The following is a 22,293-nucleotide window of genomic DNA, read 5'->3' as shown; positions in this document are numbered from 1 at the left end:
CTAGAACACAGAGAATAGTATTATGCTGGCACTGACTAGAACACAGAGAATAGTATTATGCACTGACTAGAACACAGAGAATAGTATTATGCTGGCACTGACTAGAACACAGAGAATAGTATTATGCACTGACTAGAACACAGAGAATAGTATTATGCTGGCACTGACTAGAACACAGAGAATAGTATTATGCTGGCACTGACTAGAACACAGATAATAGTATTATGCACTGACTAGAACACAGAGAATAGTATTATGCTGGCACTGACTAGAACACAGAGAATAGTATTATGCACTGACTAGAACACAGAGAATAGTATTATGCTGGCACTGACTAGAACACAGAGAATAGTATTATGCACTGACTAGAACACAGAGAATAGTATTATGCACTGACTAGAACACAGAGAATAGTATTATGCTGACACTGACTAGAACACAGAGAATAGTATTATGCACTGACTAGAACACAGAGAATAGTATTATGCTGGCACTGACTAGAACACAGAGAATAGTATTATGCACTGACTAGAACACAGAGAATAGTATTATGCTGGCACTGACTAGAACAGGCCTCAGAAATCTTAGAAATCACATGATCTCAGGGAAAACCACAATTGCACTGACCAATGGGAGCATAGACTCTCATTGTGAAATGGAAGAATCTCTCTCCAACGTTCCCCAGGTTTTGACCGCTTAAGCCAAACAGTTAAATAAACTGCTCTGTTTGTAACACCAGATCTAATCCTGTGAAGAGTCTTTTGAATAATAATATCCCAAAGAGGACTTTCTTGTTTTAGTTGTAATCCTTTCTTGCCCATATTGAACCAACCAGTTGAAGAGAACTATACAACAGTTGTCTTTTCAATGAAGTTGTGACAATTTCTTGGTTATTGATGATTGACAGTAAGTGGCATCCTGCCTTAATCAGGCAGTGACTACAAATTACATAGGTTTTGTCTCAGAGGGAGAGGGGAAGGGAGGGGCATAAGAGATTGACATGGGGATTGAGAAAGAGAGAAAAGGGAGAGATCTATATAAACTGAGTGAATAAAACTGTGAAGATAGGGTCTGTGGACAGAGCAGGAGGAAAGACCGTGAACAGGAACTATGGGTTCTCCCGTCTGTCTTATGGTGCTCTTCATCTTGGCTGCTGAGTCTGTACATGGACAGGACAGGTAAATATTTCAACAATATCTTCATGAAACATTTCACCATGCAATATCAGTGCATTCCTGTGTCCTGTATGTGCATGTAGCTTTAACTCTAACTTACTTTTACTTATGTTTTAGCATGGTCACATGCACTGTAAAAAATGATTCAGGTGGTTAGTAAATTATTCTTGAAAATATAATTATTTTGATATTAACAAAACGTAGTTGTCATCTTTACTTGAATATAATTAGTACTTTACAGTACTTGTTCAATCAACCCCAAACCCCACCCCCCAAAAAATAATGAATTCAGCATAGATAAATGCAGCATCTAAACAACTGTTTGTGTGTAAAAACAACTACAAGGAAAATTGTGTTTAACTTACTCAATTATCATAATATTTCCTTTCAACTAAAGAATTTTAAGTTCTTCCAACAACTTGCCATGTGGCTCTATTTTTTTTACTTTACGATACTTTTACACAATGTTGGATGCACGTTTGAAGAATGAAAAAATCCAATTTCTACATTAGTATCAAACATTTTGTTATGCTATGAGGTGTAATGGACCACGATGAACGGATATCCAAACCGTAGGGCCAATTGACCTTCAATGATGTGACCATCCATTCTCACTATTAGTAAGATCATGCGCGCCACTCTTGACAGAGGCAAATACATAAATCTACAATGCTTGTTACTTTACCTCCAGTTAGTGCTAGTGGAATAAGCTCTGCTCTCAACAATTCCTGTTACAGTGGATAAAGATGCCAAGCGATGAAATACATAATGCCATGTTTAACACTGACACTGTTTAACACGATCAATGAAAGTAACTAAATAGAAACACTAAAATGTAAGTATATTATATCTAAAAATACCTCATGATGGAAATCCTCCAAAAGCTGATGGAAATAGTTGCCTACATGTTTTAAAGTGGAACTAGCCCAATATGTTTTACAGTGCGAGACGTCTATATTCCAGTTGTATTCTAATCTAATGTTTCAACTCAGATTCATCTGAGTACTTCAATGCCTCTGAATGACTTGCACATTTAGCATTTTGATATACTGGTGTTTGACAAACATAAAACATCTTTAGGTTTTTTTGTCTCTGACCTTAAAGTTATACTTTACATTCTAGACTGTTAAAAGTATTGGGTGGTAGATACAGTATTCTAAATGCTACCTTCTCTTGGCTCAGGTTCTTTATCTCAGCTCCCAATGTGTTCCATGTGGGGGTGAAGGAGCGTGTTTATGTCCAGCTGGGTAAAGCCCTCCTGAATAAACGTGTTACCCTCTTCCTGGAGCATGAGGAAACTACACATCGGATGTCTCAAAAGAGCAGCACTGTGTGTACTGAGGAGGGACAGATCCAAACTGTGGAACTAGAGGTATGACTTAGTGAGACCTGCCTAGATAAAATGAATGACCATACAGACTTCACCACAAACAACAAATAGGAGATATCATTTCAATGTTTTTCCCACCTTGCAGGTAGAAAGGGACAAGCTGCCCACCTTTGTGGATGTTCCCCATCTTTTGCTGGTGGCTGAGATGGAAGGGGTCGAAGGCAGAAAGATGGTGAGGGTCCTAGTCTCCCAACACAGAGGCTACATCTTCATTCAGACTGACCAGCCTATCTACAACCCTACACAGCAAGGTACTTCTACAGTCTACATGAAATAGAACCCGATTCTTAAAGGGATACTTGGGGTTTTGGCAATGAGGCCCCTTTATCTACTTCCCCCCCAGAGTCAGATGAACTTGTGGATATCATTTTTATGTGTCTGTGTCCAGTATGAAGGAAGTTAGAGGTAGTTTCCCGAGCCAATGCTAACTAGCGTATCTGCTAAGACACCTATAGACACCTGACTCTGGGGAAGTAGATAAAGGGCCTCACTGCCAAAATCCCCAAGTACAGCTTTAATATTGGTCAAAGGTTTACAATTAAGATATTATATTAGGATTTTTTTTTACCAGTGAGATACAGGATATTTACCCTCAACCACTCAATGAGGCCCCATAATGACGTTTTTCACATCTCTATTTTTGTGAGTACAAACTTTTAATTTCTGACCACATTCCGTTGTTACATTTCATTTCATGAAGTGTTGAAATGTTTATCATTGTGGTGGGGATCTTTGATGCCAAAAAGCTTTTTTTGATGTTTGAAAGAGTTGTGAAATAGTAACTGATTTGTATAGTAACTGATTTGTATCTCCTTGGTAGAATGCTGCGGGCAACCGGATAATGAAGACTCTTAAGAGAGCTGAGGATGGAATATTCACAGATATCCCTTTTAATATCCCTGATGTCTCAGAGTACAATCATATATTATGCGCTATAGAAATTCCACAATTATTCAATGTCAGCATCTATTAATTGACTGATATTGTGCAACTATCCTTCTTTGATCAATTGATTACATGATTTACTTAAAAAATACATTATAATAAGACAACTTAATATCATACCAGGTGTCTTTTTATTTTAGAATGGGTGTGTGGAGGATCGTGGCTCATTACCAAGGAGATGAAAAGAATGCTGTTACTCGAGAATTTCAAGTCAAGAAATTTGGTTAATTTTTTCTCTTTTTATCTCCTTTGCTCAACGTACTCTCTATTGACCATTTTAATATTTCAAGTTTAAAGCCAATCTTTCTTAAAATAATTTTACTTAAATTGTATTCATGCTATTATTTATACATTTTCTTACACATGGTGAAAGGATAAGAAATGTTTTGTTGTTCTGAACATGTTTTTTTGTTTCAGTGCTGCCGAGCTTTGAGGTGACTGTCATACCTGAGCAAAGCTACTTTCTATTGAGCACTGAGCTATTCAACTTCACAATTTTAGCCAAGTAAGATTTAATCCTGATATCAACTGTTTCATGATCTCAGCCAAGTAAGATTTAATCCTGATATCAACTGTTCCCCACTACAACATCTAGCTCCTTATAAAGTGCTGAAAAAAAGTCCAATCAAATCAAATGTTATTTCTCACTTGCGCCGAATACAACATGTGTAGACCTTACAGTGAAATGCTTACTTACAAGCCCTTAACCAACAATGCAGTTTTAAGAAAATACCAACAAAAAAAGTAACAGATAAGTAAGAATAACAAATCATTAAAGAGCAGCAGTAAATAACAATAGCGGGGCTATATACAGAGGGTAAAGGTACAGAGTGAATGTGTGGGGGCACCGGTGTCAAGGTAATTGAGGTAATATGTACACGTAGGTAGAGTTATTAAAGTGACTATGCATAGATAATAACAGAGAGTAGCAGCAGTGTTGGGGGGGGGGGGGGGGGGGGTCTTGGTAGCCATTCAGGGTAGCCATTTGATTAAATGTTCAGGTGTCTTCTGGCTTGGGGGTAGAAGCTGTTTAGAAGCCTTTTGGACCTAGACTTGGTGCTCCGGTACCGCTTGCCGTGCGGTAGCAGAGAGAACAGGGAGGCTGGAGTCTTTGACAATTTTTAGGGCCTTCCTCGGACACCGCCTGGTATAGAGGTCCTGGATGGCAAGAAGCTTGGCCCCGGTGATGTACTGGGCCGTACGCACTACCCTCTGTAGTGCCCTGCGGTCGGAGGCCGAGCAGTTGCCATACCATGCAGTGATGCAACCCGTCAGGATGCTCTCGATGGTGCAGCTGTAAAACATTTTGAGGATCTGAGGACCCATGACAAATCTTTTCAGTCTCCTGAGGGGGAATAGGTTTTGTCATGGCCTCTTCACGACTGTCTTGGTGTGCTTGGACCATGTTATTTTGTTGGTGATTTGGACATCAAGGAACTTGAAACTCTCAACCTGCTCCACTACAGCCCCGTCGTTGAGAATGGGGACGTGCTCGGTCCTCCTTTTCCTGTAGTCCACAATCATCTCCTTTGTCTTGATCACATTGAGGGAGAGGTTGTTGTCCTGCACCACACGGCCAGGTCTCTGACCTCCTCCCTATAGGCTGTCTTGTCATTGTCGGTGATCAGGCCTACCACTGTTGTGTCATCAGCCAACCTAATGATGGTGTTGGAGTCGTGCCTGGCCGTGCAGTCATGAGTGAACAGGGAGTACAGGAGGGGACTGAGCACGCAAATGTAACTTTAGTTCGGGCTATGTGGTTCTCATTGAGACATTCACCCAAGTACAAGTCCTCTAAATGTTTATCAAATCTATGAATATGTTATAGAACTCGGTAATTTTTATCAGTTGGTCTGACTTCACTGTATTTCCCCCTCAGGTACTCCTATGGTGAGAGTATAAAGGGAGCTTTCCACTGCCGGTTTGGACTGAAGGAAGAAACACAGGGGCCGGATGGTGAAAAAGGGAAGATTGTCTTCATCAGAGGATTGGAGCTGACTGGATCGGTGAGCGGATACATGTGGCATATTTCAATCAAAATATCTGTACTCTTCAATCAGAGAAGAAGACTCACAAAGACTAAAGCTCTGGGAGCTCTGAAGGACTGTCAATCGTTGTTAGGAGTGGTGGTAGGAGTCAGGCGCAGAGAGCAGAGGTAAGGAACTGTGTCTTTATTAAATAAAACACAACACGAACGACGCCAACACAACCGGCGTGGAAAAATGCAAAGTGCCCAGAACAGGCGCACAGCATGCATAAAATATAACAATTGTAGATCGCCAGCACATCCAAATACAAAACACAACCTGACGCTAAATAATCCCGCACAAACCTGGGCGGGCTACCCAGGCTTAAATAACCAAAATCAAAAGACCCAAATGAGGAACAGGTGCAAACAATAAGACATACCAAACGAAAAGGAAAAAGGGATCAGCGGCGGCTAGTAGGCCGGTGACGACGACCGCCGAGCGCCGCCCGAGCAGGCAGGGGAGCCACCTTCGGTGGGATTCGTGACAAGGACAACTGTAGTGGCGGCCAACCTATTTCTACATAAAGTTACAACATTTTGGTTTAAGCAAAGCTTGAGTTATGCTTTGACCTAAAACCTGTCGCTTGCCTTTTTCTCTCAGATACAAGCTGGAGAGGGGTCGGCGGTTCTCCAGCAATCCAAGCTCATCGAGCAACTCAAATCCAACCTCAACATCACCCTCTCAGACATGGTCCAGAGCAACGCACAGCTTTACATGGCAGTGTCTGTCACTGATATCATCAGTAAGGCATCAGTTGTTGTTCTTAGTTTGAACAAAAAGAGACTTTTGAAATGTGGTAGTCATACAGGAGGTACAAGACAACTAAACGATATTGGTACTATACTGTCTTTATCCCTTCACCAGGTGGTGAGCTACAGGAAGCAGAGGTGTCTCTTCCTGTTGTTTCCCAGCGTTACACTGTAGACCTGTCCCGTACCCGCTCTCACTACATCCCTGGAGTTCCTCTCACTGTAGTGGTAAGCCTCAATTTGGATGACAGAGATACGTTAGATTGAACAATGTCTATCTGTGAAATCATAAACTGTATATTGTTTTGTCCGGTGATCTGTTAGGTGGTGGTCCGTCTCCCAAATGGTTCCCCAGCCGTTGGAGAGCCAGTGAGAATGCATCTGCCAGAACTCCAGGATGGAGACCAAACTGTAAAGACTAACCAGCAGGGTGCAGTGTGGCACGATTTTAACCTTCCCAATCTTGATCGTGACATTACTGTGGAGGTAAGAATAACAAAATAGTCCAAATAAAACTATAGCTTCTAGCAGTAGCTTCAAGCAATACAGCAATAGGCTGTGAACAAAACACTGAAGAAATCATGTGAAACTAAAGACTTTGGATTGGTTCTCTCTTCTTTTATCCCATGTTTTCCCCTCTCTGTTTCCATTAGGTGACCGTAGATGACCAGAAAATAACCAAAGACGTCAAATGTGCATCGTCTCCTGGCAACACCTATCTGAGCGTGAGCGTGAGCCAAAAGATTCTGACGCCGGGTCAATCCCTTTCCGTTGTATTCAAAGTCTTCAATGGGCCACCAGAGGATGGGTTTATTTACTACATGGTGAGAGATATATGCCCAATGTATGACCATATTAGAGACACATATTTCCCTCAGATTACACAGATCCACAAAAAATTCAAAAACAAACCTGATTTTGATAAACTCCCATATCTACTGGGTGAAATACCACAGTGTGTCATCATCCCATATCTACTTGGTGAAATACCACAGTATGCCATATTTATGCTTATTTATTTTCCATTTTGTACTTTAACCAGTTGTACTTCTGTGAGTGTAATGTTTACTGTTCATTTTTATTGTTTATTTCACTTTTGTATATTATCTACTTAACTTGCTTTGGCAATGTTAACATATGTTTCCCATGCCAATAAAGCCCCTTGAATTGAATTGATATCACAAGGAACAGGACATGGTGGAAAAGTTCTATAACTGAGAGGAAAAACAATCACTTTTCTGTTTTTAATCGTCAGGTTTTCAGCCGTGGAGTGCTAACAAATCAGGGTTCTGTCAAATCAGGGGACTTAACAAAGATTCAGCTTCCAATCACGTCTGATATGACCCCCTCCTTCCGTCTGATTGGCTACTACTATGATCAGAAAGGTGACATCATTACTGACTCTGTGTGGGTAGACGTCAATGATGTTTGTGAGGGGACAGTGGAGGTGAGTAAACAGTGACTGGAGTAGATAAGCATCAGCACTGACAGAGAGAGTTCTGGAGAATCAGACAGCAATATGGCCAAAGCCTGTTAGAAACACAAAACAAAGAAAGAGAAATAAAGGGTTTAATCTGTGCTGACTGTTAATAAGTTACAATTCAGTTCAGAGTCATTTACTAATGATACGTATTTGGTGTTATCATCCTAATCTTTTCCTATGTATATTTATATGCTCTAGGTAAAGTCAAAATATGAATATCTACCAGGAAACACGGCAAAGCTGGAGATAGACTTAAATGGTCAGAAGGCCAAAGTTGCCTTGCTGGCTGTGGACAAGGCTATCTATGCTCTCAATGCCCACAACAAACTCACCCCCAAACAGGCAAGCTACTATTATTTTATTATTATTATTTTATTTTTTGGGGGGGTGTAGATCAGCTTTAATATTGCAGAAAGATTGTAGCTTCCATCAATGTAATTGTCTGCATAATTTCTAATCCCCCAATATGTTTTTTTGTGAATATACAGTACCAGTCAAAAGTTTTAGAACACCTACTCATTCAAGGGTGTTCTTTATTTTTACTATTTTCAAATGATAGAATAAAGGTGAAGACATCAAAACTATGAAAAAACACATATGGAATCATGTAGTAACCAAAAAAGTGTTAAACAAATCAAAATATATTTTAGATTTTAGATTCTTCAAAGTAGCCACCATTTTGCCTTGATGACAGCTTTGCACACTCTTAAAATTCTCTCAACCAGCTTCATGAGGAATGCTTTTTCAACAGTCTTGAAGGAGTTCCCACATATGCTGGTGTCGTGTCTTTGGCATCATTAAAACGGAAGACATGTTTATCAAATAACTCTCTGTAATTATTATTACGCGATTAAACTGATTAATCGTGTAACTGTAATTAACTAGGAGGTCGGGGCACCAAGGAAAATATTCAGATTACAAAGTTATAATTTTCCTAATATAACTTTCAGATATCATAATATCTGATCTATGAGTCTTCTGATTTAATGACGTATTCTTTACCTCGTCAGTCTCATTCCAAACATCGTAAATTGTTGGTTATCTGCACGAACCCAGTCTTCACTATGAGACATCCATACATCAATTGTCTTAAAATCATTTATTTACTAATTTAAGTAATTCACAGAAATGCATAACAAACAGATATGGTTACAAGGAAATGATAGGAGAATGTGCCCTAGTGGGGTAAACCGGCATGGCGGCTTGTTACACAAAGAAAGAGGGTTGGGCTTGAATGAAAGAGTGGGAAGACTGGGGAACAGAGAAAGCAGGTATGCCATCGTAAATACATTATTGTATGCATTCTAAATTACCGCCCATTTGGAAAAGGAAAATGCTATAAATATTTACTCTGAGCTGCGCTTCGGTAGGTTGGTTGTAGATGCTGGCCGTGTTGGCCAACAGAGATCTTCCTGTCCTCGGAAGAATGTCAGTGGTGGTAAATTGTATACGTTGTAGTATCTTCGTTGTGTGTTAGGCAGGATACGTCGTCCGTCCTTTCCTAGCCCACGTCTACAGCGGCCGCTGCTAACTCAACGGCTAGGAAGTATCACTTCTGTAGTGAATAAGAGTTCATACCATTCGCAACTGTAACGGCGTTGGTAGTCGTGTTTGTAGGAATGAGGCGCAGGAAACAACGAGCACAGGGAGTGGTGTTTTTAATAACACTTTGAAAGAAGAAAACAAAGTCCCCAAACACAGGGGAATAAATACAAGGTGCGACAATGCCAAGCCGACACGAACAAGACAGTCGATAACAACAATTAATCCCGCACAACAAGGAGCAGGCCAGCTAAACTAAATAGCCCCTCTAATGGCTAATTGACCACAGGTGTCTAAAATAAAAAAAGGGAAAAGCAAAAGGGAATCGGTGGCAGCTAATAGGCCGGTGACGACGACCGCCGAGCGCCACCCGAGCAGGAGGGGGCGACACCGTCGGTGGGAATCGTGACAGCAACCAAAGCTCACGCTGAGGTTGGCTTAGTTCTGTACTTGACATGTGAGTCCTTTTAACGCAGAGGCTGCAGACCTCACGTACCCGGAGCCGGCTGGTTACATTTTGTCACTGACTTATATAGTGGCGAGGGGAGAAGGGTGTGTTTCATTGTTTATAACTCCTGTCTCTTCACAGGGGCGGGCCACTGATTGGTCAGGGCTCTTTCCTTATGAAAACCCAATTTTCTCATTTGGAAGCTAAACTTACATTTCATCTCCTAACAAACAGTTTCAATATCAAACATTTAAATTGCACAACAATTCCATGTGAATCTGATAACTAGAATGTGTAGACTTTCCCAGGTACAGTTTATGTCGTCCTGTCATCAGTCATAATGTCTCAGATGACAACCGAACTGACATCCATACTCATTAAGTACCTGGTATATTTCCAACTGGTTCTATTACCGAAATATGGTTCCTTTCCCCCCACTTGTTTGATGTTCCCAGACTCTCTATATTTAACAAAGGCTATTCAAAAGTCCTTCAGTAGGGTCAGAGAGAGTGGGGAAGGGAGAAAGGTATTTATGGGGGGTCATAAACCTTACCCGCAGGCCAACGTCATGACACTGGACACTTGTTGGCTGCTTTTCCTTCACTCTGCCGTCCAACTCATCCCAAACCACCTCAACTGGGTTGAGGTGGAGTGATTGTGGAGGCCAGGTCACCTGATGCTCTCCATCACAAATAGCCCTTACACAGCCTGGAGGTGTGTTGGGTCATTGTCCTGTTGAAAAACAAATGATAGTCCCACTAAGCGCAAACCAGATGGGATGGCGTATCTTTGAAGAATGCTGTGGTAGCCATGCTGGTTAAGTATGCATTGAATTCTAAATAAATCACCAACAGTGTCACCAGCAAAGCACCCCCACCGCATCACACCTCCTCCATGCTTCACGGTGGGAACCACACTTGCGGAGATCATTCTACTCTGCGTCTCACAAAAACACGGCGTTTGGAACCAAAAATCTCAAATATGGACTCATCAAACCAAAGGACAGATTTACATCCGGTCTAATGTCCATTGCTCGTGTTTCTTGCCCCAAGCAAGTCTCTTCTTCTTATTGGTGTCCTTTATTAGTGGTTTCTTTGCAGCAATTTGACCATGAAGGCCTGATTCACGCAGTCCCCTATGAACAGTTGATGTTGAGATGTGTCTCTTACTTGAACTTTGTGAAGCATTTATTTGGGCTGCAATCTGAGGTGCAATTAACTCTACTGAACTTATCCTCTGCAGCAGAGGCAACTCTGGGTCTTCCTTTCCTGTAGTGGTCCTCATGAGAGCCAGTTTCATCATAGCACTTGATGGGTTTTGCGACTGCACTTGAAGAAGCTTTCAAAGTTATTGAAATTTTCCGCATTGACTGACCTTCATGTCTTAAAGTAATGATGGACTGTCATTTCTTTTGGTTTATTTGAGCTGTTCTTGCCATAATATGGACTTGGTCTTTTACCAAATAGGACTATCTTCTGTATACCACCCCTACCTTGTCACAACACAATTAATTGTCTCAAACGCACTAAGAAGGAAAGAAATTCCAGAAATTAACTTTTAACAAGGCACACTTGTTAATTGAAATACATTCCAGGTGACTACCTCATGAATCTGGTTGAGAGAATGCCAAGAGTGTGCAAAGCTGTCATCAAGTCAAAGGGTGGCTACTTTGAAGAATATAAAATATGAAATATAGAAAAGGAAAACCCTTGAATGAGTAGGTGTGTACAAACCTTTGACTGGTACTGTATATTCACATATACAAGATACTATTTACTAAAGAATAATAATACATACTGTCTCCTCCACATTATTTCCTCTAAAACTCACTCCTTATAATGTACAGGTATAAATATATTCTATGCAATAAAGACCAAATGGCTGTTTTTGACTAATAGTGTGAATATTTTGTGTGCTGTTCACAGGTATTCTCATCGATGCAGTCCTATGACCTTGGTTGCTCATACGGTGGCGGCTCAGATACAGCCTCTGTGTTGAACGACGCTGGCTTGTCATTCATCTCCAACTCTCATGTGCTATCTAAGATGAGGAAGGGTATGACGAATGTAGTGTGATTAAACAAAACAGCTGTCTAGTGTCTACACTACTTCTTCTTTGGTCCGTAGTTTCTGAATGATGTTCTCTGGTATAAGGTTAAAACCCCTTTAGGAGGTAGACAACTTAACATTTCACAGACATGGATCCACTAAACTAGACATGACATTGGCTGGGACCTGCCCAACCTTCAACATAAAGAAAAAAACCGAATAAAATAAAAAAAACACCAACTCAGACGTACATTTCAACAAAGTATTAATGACATCATAATTGCTCAAAACCTACATGTTCCCACAATATGTTGATATTATATGTTGATGTTTTGATTTGATCGTCTTCACCCTAATGTACGTGTGTTTGTCTTAGGGTTTAACTGTGAGTCAGGCTTCAGACGACAGAGGCGTTCCCTGAACGTCCAACAGAAGATGATGTCCATAAGTATTACAACGTTACTATACTCTAACTGTCACTAACTGCTGGCTGAGGTGGTGGGAGAGAGTGTTTGTCAGTCCTGGCAGGTACGAACTAAAACCTTTTGTCACTACCTCACCATCTCCAACTCCCAGAATCGAGTTACTCAGACGCCAAGCTGCAGGAGTGTTGTTCTCATGGCTTCTCCCTGATCCCCATGCTGAGGACGTGTCAGCAGCGAGCCGAGAGAGTGGCACGAGCCAATAAGGACCATGACTGTGTCAAGGCCTTCCTGGACTGCTGCATAGAGGGAGAGAAGCTGAGGGAAAAGAAGAAACAAAATGACGCCCAGAGAGGACATGGCAGGAGTGAGGATGACTTGATTGTTGGGGATATTACCATTCTAACATGTATAACATTGTAACAAAATGATAACAACCACTATTCTTTAGACAGACATGGGAATTTTGAAACAAAATATCTGACTTGTTATAACTTAGAAGGATTCGATGAGAATACGATCTTAAAAGGTTATATTATTGTGACACCATTAGTCTGCACTCTCTCCTCTCAGCTGCGAGTGCCACAGACATCGAAGACTTCTTTGACACAACCAATCAGCAAATACGCAGAAGTTTCCCCCCAAGCTTTGCATTCGCAGTGGTGGATATAAACGGCAAAGGAAGGTGAGAAATCGACATTTAGACACACAGTATATCGGCGCCATGTGTCTGAAACACTATTGTAATTTGACTCTCTCTCTGTCTCCCTTAGTCATACTGTGGCTCTGCCTGATTCCATCACCACCTGGGAGATACAGGCTGTCAGCTTGTCTGCTTCTCATGGTAACATCCTCCTCTATTGGTTCATATTCCTGTACCTAGATAGTAAGGAACATGTGGTGACATTCTGGAGAGTAATGGACTGTGTGTGTCCTTCCTGCAGGCATCTGTGTGGCAGAACCACATGAGTTCCGTGTGTTTAAGAAGGTTTTTGTCTCTCTGAGGCTGCCGTACTCAGTCAAAAGATTTGAGCAAATGTCTATTGTTCCTGTTGTCTACAACTATTGGGACCAGACTGCACAGGTAGAGTTAAATCACTTTCTATAGTACTACAGTTTTACACTTCAGAAGCATTTACAGAAAGATGAAATGCCATACAGCTGATGGACCACCTTCCTCCTTCTCAGATTTCACTCCACATGGAGAGAAATGACAAGCTCTGTTCACCAGGCTCCAGTTCCATCAAAACCTATGTCAACATCACCGTGGAGGCCCACTCCTCCAAAGCCGTCACTTTCTCTGCAGTACCCATGGAAACCGGCCCCATACCCATCAAAATACGCCTTTATGACATAGAGAATGAGGACGGCAGTGATGCTATTGAAAAGATTCTGAATGTTAGAGTAAGTATACAACAAATATCAGGAAAAATTACTACTACAAAACAAATGATGTGAAGATCCATTACTGCATGTATGTAATATAATAGTTTCTCATATTTTAGACGGAGGGAATAGAGAAGAGAGTGGAGGAAACTCATTTTGTTGACCTGAGTGGCAATATTGGTGAGATTGCTAACAGAATATCTATGATGACAGCATTTTATTCACGTAATAGTTTATGGCATAAAAAGCACCAACCAGGTTCTCTCATTCTCTGTTGTCAGGGAAGAGTGGCCAATCTTTCATGATTGATGGAAAGTTACCAGACAACACAGTCCCTGGCTCCAGCTCCAATATCTTCGTCAAGATGGAAGGTCTGACTCATTTTACCCTCCAATCATTTCTCTTCACAACAGTATTGTCAGTTTAATATCCATTCTCATCCATTCCCCAGGGGAGCTGTTTGGCCAGTCCACTTCCAGGACCCTGCTCTCTCCCGAAGGGGTTACAAACTTGCTCAATGCCCCTGTTGGATGTGCAGAGCAGACTATGAAACGTATGGCCCCCACAGCCCTGGCCCTCCGCTATCTGGACCTTAGCCAGCGCTGGTATGAGCTGACCCCTGGCACCAGAGATACGGCCCTCCAGTTCACAGAGCAAGGTGTGGGAGAACTATAATGAAGATGCTTTTTTTTCATTTATAGTAAGAAACACAAAATACAATCTCTCTCTCTCTCTCTCTCTCTCTCTCTCTCTCTCTCTCTCTCTCTCTCTCTCTCTCTCTCTCTCTCTCTCTCTCTCTCTCTCTCTCTCTCTCTCTCTCTCTCTCTCTCTCTCTCTCTCTCTCTCAGGCTATATGAGAATTCTGACGTTTAAAAAGGGTGATGGTTCGTATGGAGCTTGGACGCACCATCCAACCAGTTACTGGTCAGTACATCTCTCTTTACGTTGCTTGTTTTTGTGTTACTGTAGTTTTCTGTCTGTCTGGAATAAAAGCCTGTAAACACTGCAACTCTCCAGGACTGGAGCTGGCCGATCCTATCACAGTGTTTGTTAACCTTCCTCTCTAGGCTGACGGGCCTTGTTGTGAAAGTGATGTCTCTGGTGGCAGAACGTGAGAATGCAGGCGGTGGAGAGAAGGGGAGATGGGCACAGGGTGTGTCTGAGCAGCATATCATTGATTCAGTCAGATACCTCCTGGTTAAACAGAAGGAGGATGGATCATTCTCGGACCCTAACCCAGTCATACACAGGGAAATGCAGGTAAAGGATTATTCAAAACACTAGTTTTAACATGAAGATCACTTTATTGGTCAGTTTCACACAAGGTCCAACCGGAATTTGACTTCCGCTTTTAACCCAACTCCTCCGAAAGACACACATAACATAGACAGGTTTTGGAGAGGTGTGGGAAGCTTCCACACTGGACGCCTGGGGAGCTGTTGTTGTGTGGGGGTTAAGTGCCTTGCTTAAAAGCACAACAGCAGGCAAAGGCATCTAGGATTTCATTCCAGCAACCCTCCGGTTGCCAACTCAGTCAGACGCAGGACTCGAACTGGCAACCCTCCTGTATTTCAACAGAGTATTTTGTCTTTCTCTGTTTAGTTAAGTTGTCTCTTTCTCTCTAGGGAGGCATTGAACTGGCAACCCTCCTGTATTTCAACAGAGTATTTTGTCTTTCTCTGTTTAGTTAAGTTGTCTCTTTCTCTCTAGGGAGGCATTGAACTGGCAACCCTCCTGTATTTCAACAGAGTATTTTGTCTTTCTCTGTTTAGTTAAGTTGTCTCTTTCTCTCTAGGGAGGCATTGAACTGGCAACCCTCCTGTATTTCAACAGAGTATTTTGTCTTTCTCTGTTTAGTTAAGTTGTCTCTTTCTCTCTAGGGAGGCATTGAACTGGCAACCCTCCTGTATTTCAACAGAGTATTTTGTCTTTCTCTGTTTAGTTAAGTTGTCTCTTTCTCTCTAGGGAGGCATTGGAGGGATAGAGGGAGATGTCTCCATGACTGCCTTCATAACTGTGGCTCTAAATCGCTCCCTCCCTTTCCTGACAGACAACAAGGAGCGTAGCGATACGGTAAGATAGCTGGACAGATTTCCTTATTAACTCATAAGTGTTTAGTATAGTGTACTTTTTTATTGTGTTACCAATTAACCGACTTCAACCTTAATCATCCGTCTAAATCAGCCGTCTCTATCCTGGAGAAGAAGAAAAACAGAGACATCAAATGCTTCTATTTTGAACCAGAACTGCTAGCTGCTCTGTGTTTGTGTTTGTGTAGAAAGCCATTATCTCCAAAGCCACCGACTACCTGCTCTCACGTGTTGAGGGGCTACAGAGACCCTACGCTGTCGCCATAACAGCCTACTGTCTGTCAGTCTGTCTGTCTGACCGGACACAGGCTGTGCCTGCCTGGGAAAAACTCAAAGGACTGGCAACTGAAGGTATCGTCCTATTACACTCCTGTTATAGGTCAGAATGGTGTGGGCTGATGGGGAATTTCTGCTGACATTGATATTCTTTGACTCCTCTTGACAGGGAAAGACCATTGCCATGGGTGGTATGCTAACGCTGGCATGGTGAATGAGGAAAAGAAACGTTTTGTACCGACAACAGAGGCCATAACAGTAGAGACTACAGCCTACGCCCTGTTAACTGCAGTGGCTCATAAGGACACAGAGTGGGCAGACTCTGCAGCCTGCTGGCTGACTTCACAGGAGAACTATGGAGGAGGATTCAAGTCCACACAGGTGAGATATACTGTACTGATGGAGCAGAGTTCAAGTCCTCATAGGTGAGATATACTGTACTGATGGAGGAGACTTCAAGTCCTCACAGGTGAGATATACTGTACTGATGGAGGAGACTTCAAGTCCTCACAGGTGAGATATACTGTACTGATGGAGCAGACTTCAAGTCTTCACAGGTGAGATATACTGTACTGATGGAGCAGACTTCAAGTCCTCACAGGTGAGATATACTGTACTGATGGAGGAGACTTCAAGTCCTCACAGGTGAGATATACTGTACTGATGGAGCAGACTTCAAGTCCTCACAGGTGAGATATACTGTACTGATGGAGCAGACTTCAAGTCCTCACAGGTGAGATATACTGTACTGATGGAGAGCCAAACAATGCCTAAACATGATGTGGCTGCTTCATTGCCTCCTAGTGGATGTAGTTTCCTTGTTCCTAGTTAGCATGTTTTGCTAGTTTTCCGCCTTCATATTCAGTCCAACAATACTGATATCCTACTGATACAGTGACCCAGGGGTGATAGTCCCAATCATTGAGAGTCGATGGACATTTTACATTCTACACCATTTAGTAGAAATAACATGTTAAATGTCTACCTTCAATTTGTATCCAGTCTATGCATTCATCTTAATGTCTTTAGGATACTATAGTGGCTTTGGAGGCTCTCTCTGAGTATGCACTGAACAGGCCCCAACCTCCCATCACAAAAGTGGAAGTACAGTTCACTGCTCCAAGGAAGAACGACATTCAGAAGCTGTCATTGGACAACAAGGGGGAGAAAGTAGAAATAGAGCTGAAGGTACACCCACTCCAACACACACACACACACACACACACACACACACACACACACACACACACACACACACACACACACACACACACACACACACACACACACACACACACACACGTAACTCTCTCTCTCTGTCTCTACTTCACCAGAAACTGATTGGTAATCCTATCATTAACGTAGCGCTAACGGGACAGGGAAAAGCCAAGATGAAGGTGAGCGTCTTTATCATCCAAAAATATTTATTGATGTTCATTCAAACTGGTAATATATTGATCTGTCTGGCAGGTTACGAAGGCTTACCATCTACTGGACACCTCAGACGACTGTAACCTTCTGTCAATCACAGTCAAAGTAGAGGGGAAAGTAGAGTACACTGGTGAGCGTACAACACTACTCTGATTCAGTGCTCCTTTTACTACAGGTTAGGATGTGTGTGACTGAGTTCCACTAGTACACTATGATAACACTTTGTTTCATCAGCCCAGATTGTTGAAGACTACAACGACTATGAGGGTGACTATGGAGACGGAGAGAAAAGGGAGGAAGAGGATGTCCCCCGATCAGCGATTGAGTGGTTCGATGCTCGCAGCAGGCACAGAAGAGATACTCAGCAAAGCCGGAATTCTGAAAACGATGTTGAATACGAAGTCTGTGTGAGGTCAGTTAAACAGAGAGGTCTGTGTGAGGTCAGTTAAACAGAGAGGTCTGTGTGAGGTCAGTTAAACAGAGAGGTCTGTGTGAGGTCAGTTAAACAGAGAGGTCTGTGTGAGGTCAGTTAAACAGAGAGGTCTGTGTGAGGTCAGTTAAACAGAGAGGTCTGTGTGAGGTCAGTTAAACAGAGAGGTCTGTGTGAGGTCAGTTAAACAGAGAGGTCTGTGTGAGGTCAGTTAAACAGAGAGGTCTGTGTGAGGTCAGTTAAACAGAGAGGTCTGTGTGAGGTCAGTTAAACAGAGAGGTCTGTGTGAGGTCAGTTAAACAGAGAGGTCTGTGTGAGGTCAGTTAAACAGAGAGGTCTGTGTGAGGTCAGTTAAACAGAGAGGTCTGTGTGAGGTCAGTTAAACAGAGAGGTCTGTGTGAGGTCAGTTAAACAGAGAGGTCTGTGTGAGGTCAGTTAAACAGAGAGGTCTGTGTGAGGTCAGTTAAACAGAGAGGTCTGTGTGAGGTCAGTTAAACAGAGAGGTCTGTGTGAGGTCAGTTAAACAGAGAGGTCTGTGTGAGGTCAGTTAAACAGAGAGGGAATTGATTCTGTCATGAATATACAAATAACGGCAGATTTGTGACTGGGATGAATATTTTGTGACGACCTAGGCGATAGGGCAGTGGTTTTTCAGTAAGCTAACTAACTTGTATTCTTTAGTCATAGTCTGACCAGGAACCTCACAGGAATGTCCATAGCCGACATCACACTGCTCAGTGGCTTTGAGGCACAGACAGACGACCTGGACAAGGTGAGTCTTCATCATCATCATATAGAGTCTATATAAACACGTAACCAACCCCCTCCCTTTACTTTTCTTTAGTAATCAATGTTTTGTCAGTCTCTCCCCTCCTCTCTCTCCCCTGATCTTCCTCTCTCCCTTCCCCTCTTTTCATCCCTCGATCATTCCTTCCTCTCTCCTTTCCCCCTTTTCATCCCCCATCATTCCTTCCTCTCTCCTTTCCCCCTTTTCATCCCTCGATCATTCCTTCCTCTCTCCTTCCCCTCTTTTCATCCCTTGATCATTCCTTCCTCTCTCCTTTCCCCCTTTTCATCCCCCATCATTCCTTCCTCTCTCCTTTCCCCCTTTTCATCCCTCGATCATTCCTTCCTCTCTCCCTTCCCACTTTTCATCCCTCGATCATTCCTTCCTCTCTCTCTTCCCACTTTTCATCCCTCGATCATTCCTTCCTCTCTCTCTTCCCACTTTTCATCCCTCCATCATTCCTTCCTCTCTCCTTTCCCCCTTTTCATCCCTCCATCATTCCTTCCTCTCTCCCTTCGCCCTTTTCATCTCTCCATAATTTCTTCCTCTCTTCCTCTTTCTCTAACTGTTGTCTCTCCACAGCTAAAGAACCGTGATGAACAATACATCTCTCACTACGAGGTCTCACATGGCAAAGTGCTGTTGTACTTCAATGAGGTGAGACTCACACAGACACGAATACACAAGCAACTCGGTGGAACAGTGTGAAATCGAAAAGCCCAAAGGTATTTTTTCTGTCTCTGTCCAGATTGAGGAAAGGGAGTGTGTAACGTTTAGGGCTGTGCAGACAGTAGCTATAGGTTTACTGCAGCCTGCTCCGGCCACATTCTATGACTACTATGAACCAGGTATGCAAGGCTTTCTTTTCAGATTTATTCTGTACTTTTTTTTTACCTTGATTGATTTTTTGTATTTGTCAAATAGTCTTCTGAATATTTTTGCCATCACTAAAAAATAATGCATAATTTGACTATCTCTCTCCATCTGTCACTGTCTCTCTCTCTTCCTCCCTGTCTGTCTGTCTCCCTGTCTGTCTCCCTGTCTGTCTCCCTGTCTCCCTGTCTCCCTGTCTGTCTGTCTGTCTGTCTGTCTGTCTGTCTGTCTGTCTGTCTGTCTGTCTGTCTGTCTGTCTGTCTGTCTGTCTGTCTGTCTGTCTGTCTGTCTGTCTTGTCTGTCTGTCTGTCTGTCTGTCTGTCTGTCTGTCTGTCTGTCTGTCTGTCTGTCTTTGCTAACATACACACACCTCTCTCACTCTCTCTCTCACTCCCTCCCTCCCTCTCTCTCTCTCTCTCTCTCTCTCTCTCTCCCTCTCTCTCTCTATCCTCCCTCCCTCTCTCTTTCTCTCTCTCTCACACACACATACACAATCACAGACAGAAAGTGTACTACTTTCTATGCTGCACCAAAAAGAAGCAAGATGGTTTCAACGTTGTGTTCAGGGGATGTGTGCCAGTGTTCAGAGAGTAAGTTGTTATTACTATCGCCAACATTCTCTCAGTTACCCTATTGAAGTATTATCTCACTGTTAAGGCACCAGACCTGGGTTCTAATAGAATGGAGAATTTGATTGAGCCTGCCTGTAGGGCCTTAAAGGCGGGATTTTACAATTTTGAGACTATTGCATTGGTTCTGGTTTCATTGGTTAGGGTCTGTATGACACTGAAGAAAGTCCCATTGGTTCTTTAGGGCCCTGCCACAAAGAGAAGGACACTTTTGGACCACTGAAGCTAGAGAAGAAAGATCGTTTTGAACATGCTTGCTATTCCCCCACTGTGGATTACGGTCAGTAGACAATTTAGCTATGAGTGTGACACAGGTCAATCATTTAACAGTTACAGTATGGGACAAATAAGGTGAAGCTAGTAATTTGTTTCAAATCTGGTTGTTTTAGGTTTCATTGTCCAAGTCATCAGTATGTCTGTGAAGAGTAACTTTGAACTCTACACAACTAATGTGACTCAGATACTCCGAGCCAGTAAGTGATAATACCATTATTCTAATCCTGACTTGAGATCTCTGTCTGTAACTAGAATGTTCATGAAGACGTAACCATAGATAGTACATTTACTTCTTTCTACGGTCATGGTAACTATGGAAACTCTGTGCCCTCTTTCTGCCAGCCGGAGATGTGAAGCTGGAGGAGAGCAAAGTGCGAGTGTTCGCCAAGAGGCTCCAGTGTAAAGGACAGCTAGAGACAGGGAAGAAATACCTCATCATGGGCAAAGATGGCTCCACCACCGACTCTAATGGCCAGTAAGTTCTGGCTATGATGTCATGAGACAACTGAAGATGTTTTTACCTCTAAGGTCTTACTCTGTGAGAATTGGACTTCCCTGGTAAATGTCTCACCGTTTCTCTGTTTGACTTTTAGGATGCAATACCTTTTGGAATCAAATACCTGGATTGAACAAGTGCCTAATGAGAAAAAGTGCAAAGGATCAAAGAACAAGGCTACATGCAAAAAATTCCAAGACTTTGTATCCGAGTACATGTTGATTGGCTGCACCCAGTGATTGGTTCACTGACATGTTAACATGCATACTCAACACATCATCTAGAAAATGAAATGTTTTTATCGATTCATGTAATTCAGTGTTTGTAACATCCACTTTCAATACTTCTCAAGATCAATAAAATGGCATTTTAACCACAACATGTAATTCAGTCTTTGACTAACTTTACCAACAATATGAATGAAATGAGAAACATAAAACATCCATAAAGTTTACAGCTTTATTTAATAATTGTGTTTAAGCACATGGCAATAAATACAAGGAACATACGATAGGACACTGACGATACAAAACATTAAGAACACCTGCTCTTTTATTTCTGTTTATTTTATTTCACCTTTACTTAACCTGGTAGGCCAGTTGAGAACAAGTTCTCATTTACAACTGCGACCTGGCCAAGATAAAGCAAAGCAGTGCGACACAAACAACAACACAGAGTTACACATGGGATAAACAAACGTACAGTCAATAACACAATAGAAAAATCTCTATACAGTGTGTGCAAATGAAGTAAGGAGATAAGGCAATAAATAGGCCAATAGGGGCGAAGTAATTACAATTTAGCAATTTACACTGGAGTGATATATGTGCAGATGATGATGTGCAAGTAGAAATACTGGTGTGCAAAAGAGCAGAAAAACAAAAAACATATGGGGATGAGGTAGGTAGTTGGTTGGATGGGCTATTTACAGATGGGCTGTGTACGGCTGCAGTGACCGGTAAGCTGCTCTGACAGCTGGTGCTTAAAGCTAGTGAGGGAGATATAAGTCTCCAACCAGTGATTTTTGCAGTTCGTTCCCATCATTGGCAGCAGAGAACTGGAACGAAAGGCTGCCAAAGGATATGTTGGCTTTGGGGATGACCAGTGAAATATACCTGCTGGAGCGCGTGTCATGGGTGGGTGTTGCTATGGTGACCAGTGAGCTGAGATAAGGTGGAGCTTTACCAGTAAAGACTTATAGATGACCTGGAGCCAGTGGATTTGGCGACGAATACGTAGCGAGGACCAGCCAACGAGAGTATACAGGTCGCAGTGGTGAGTAGTATATGGGGCTTTGGTGACAAAACGGATGGCACTGTGATAGACTGCATCCAATTTGCTGAGTAGAGTGTTGGAGGCTATTTTGTAAATGACATCTCCGAAGTCA

At 42.3% G+C, this 22,293-nt stretch overlaps 1 protein-coding gene across 1 annotated transcript; it reads left to right on the top strand.

Annotated features, from left to right (window-relative positions):
* The first annotated feature begins 982 nt into the window (after window positions 1–982).
* LOC106605920 (complement C4-like) lies at window positions 983–21,285 on the top strand. Its single transcript, XM_082959729.1, has 41 exons — window positions 983–1,178; window positions 2,358–2,547; window positions 2,651–2,816; window positions 3,137–3,207; window positions 3,386–3,477; window positions 3,651–3,733; window positions 3,928–4,015; window positions 5,390–5,516; window positions 6,141–6,282; window positions 6,405–6,517; window positions 6,614–6,775; window positions 6,943–7,113; window positions 7,545–7,736; window positions 7,971–8,114; window positions 11,688–11,817; window positions 12,187–12,258; window positions 12,387–12,599; window positions 12,806–12,917; window positions 13,006–13,076; window positions 13,177–13,316; window positions 13,421–13,636; window positions 13,738–13,798; window positions 13,900–13,989; window positions 14,070–14,276; window positions 14,467–14,542; window positions 14,686–14,878; window positions 15,584–15,691; window positions 15,897–16,059; window positions 16,154–16,365; window positions 17,014–17,172; window positions 17,319–17,381; window positions 17,455–17,545; window positions 17,650–17,827; window positions 18,527–18,617; window positions 19,215–19,289; window positions 19,381–19,480; window positions 20,006–20,095; window positions 20,319–20,414; window positions 20,524–20,607; window positions 20,753–20,885; window positions 21,004–21,285. Exons 1-41 carry the CDS (start codon window positions 1,111–1,113, stop codon window positions 21,143–21,145), a joined length of 5,175 nt encoding a protein of 1,724 aa, XP_082815855.1. The 5' UTR covers window positions 983–1,110; the 3' UTR covers window positions 21,146–21,285.
* Window positions 21,286–22,293: the final 1,008 nt, after the last annotated feature.

Source organism: Salmo salar, chromosome 02 (genome assembly GCF_965601325.2).
Source record: "Salmo salar chromosome 02, fSalSal1, whole genome shotgun sequence".
Lineage (NCBI taxonomy): Eukaryota > Metazoa > Chordata > Actinopteri > Salmoniformes > Salmonidae > Salmo > Salmo salar.
This window is presented reverse-complemented; position numbering and strand designations above follow the sequence as displayed.

What these genes read in the sequence shown, in the direction of transcription:
- LOC106605920 (XM_082959729.1), top strand. Translation starts at nt 1,111, where the DNA reads ATGGGTTCTCCCGTCTGTCTTATGGTGCTCTTCATCTTGGCTGCTGAG. An exon ending in TCTGTACATGGACAGGACAG is followed by an intron (nt 1,179 to 2,357) that starts GTAAATATTTCA and finishes CTCTTGGCTCAG; the next exon opens with GTTCTTTATCTCAGCTCCCA. An exon ending in TTTGTGAGGGGACAGTGGAG is followed by an intron (nt 7,737 to 7,970) that starts GTGAGTAAACAG and finishes TATATGCTCTAG; the next exon opens with GTAAAGTCAAAATATGAATA.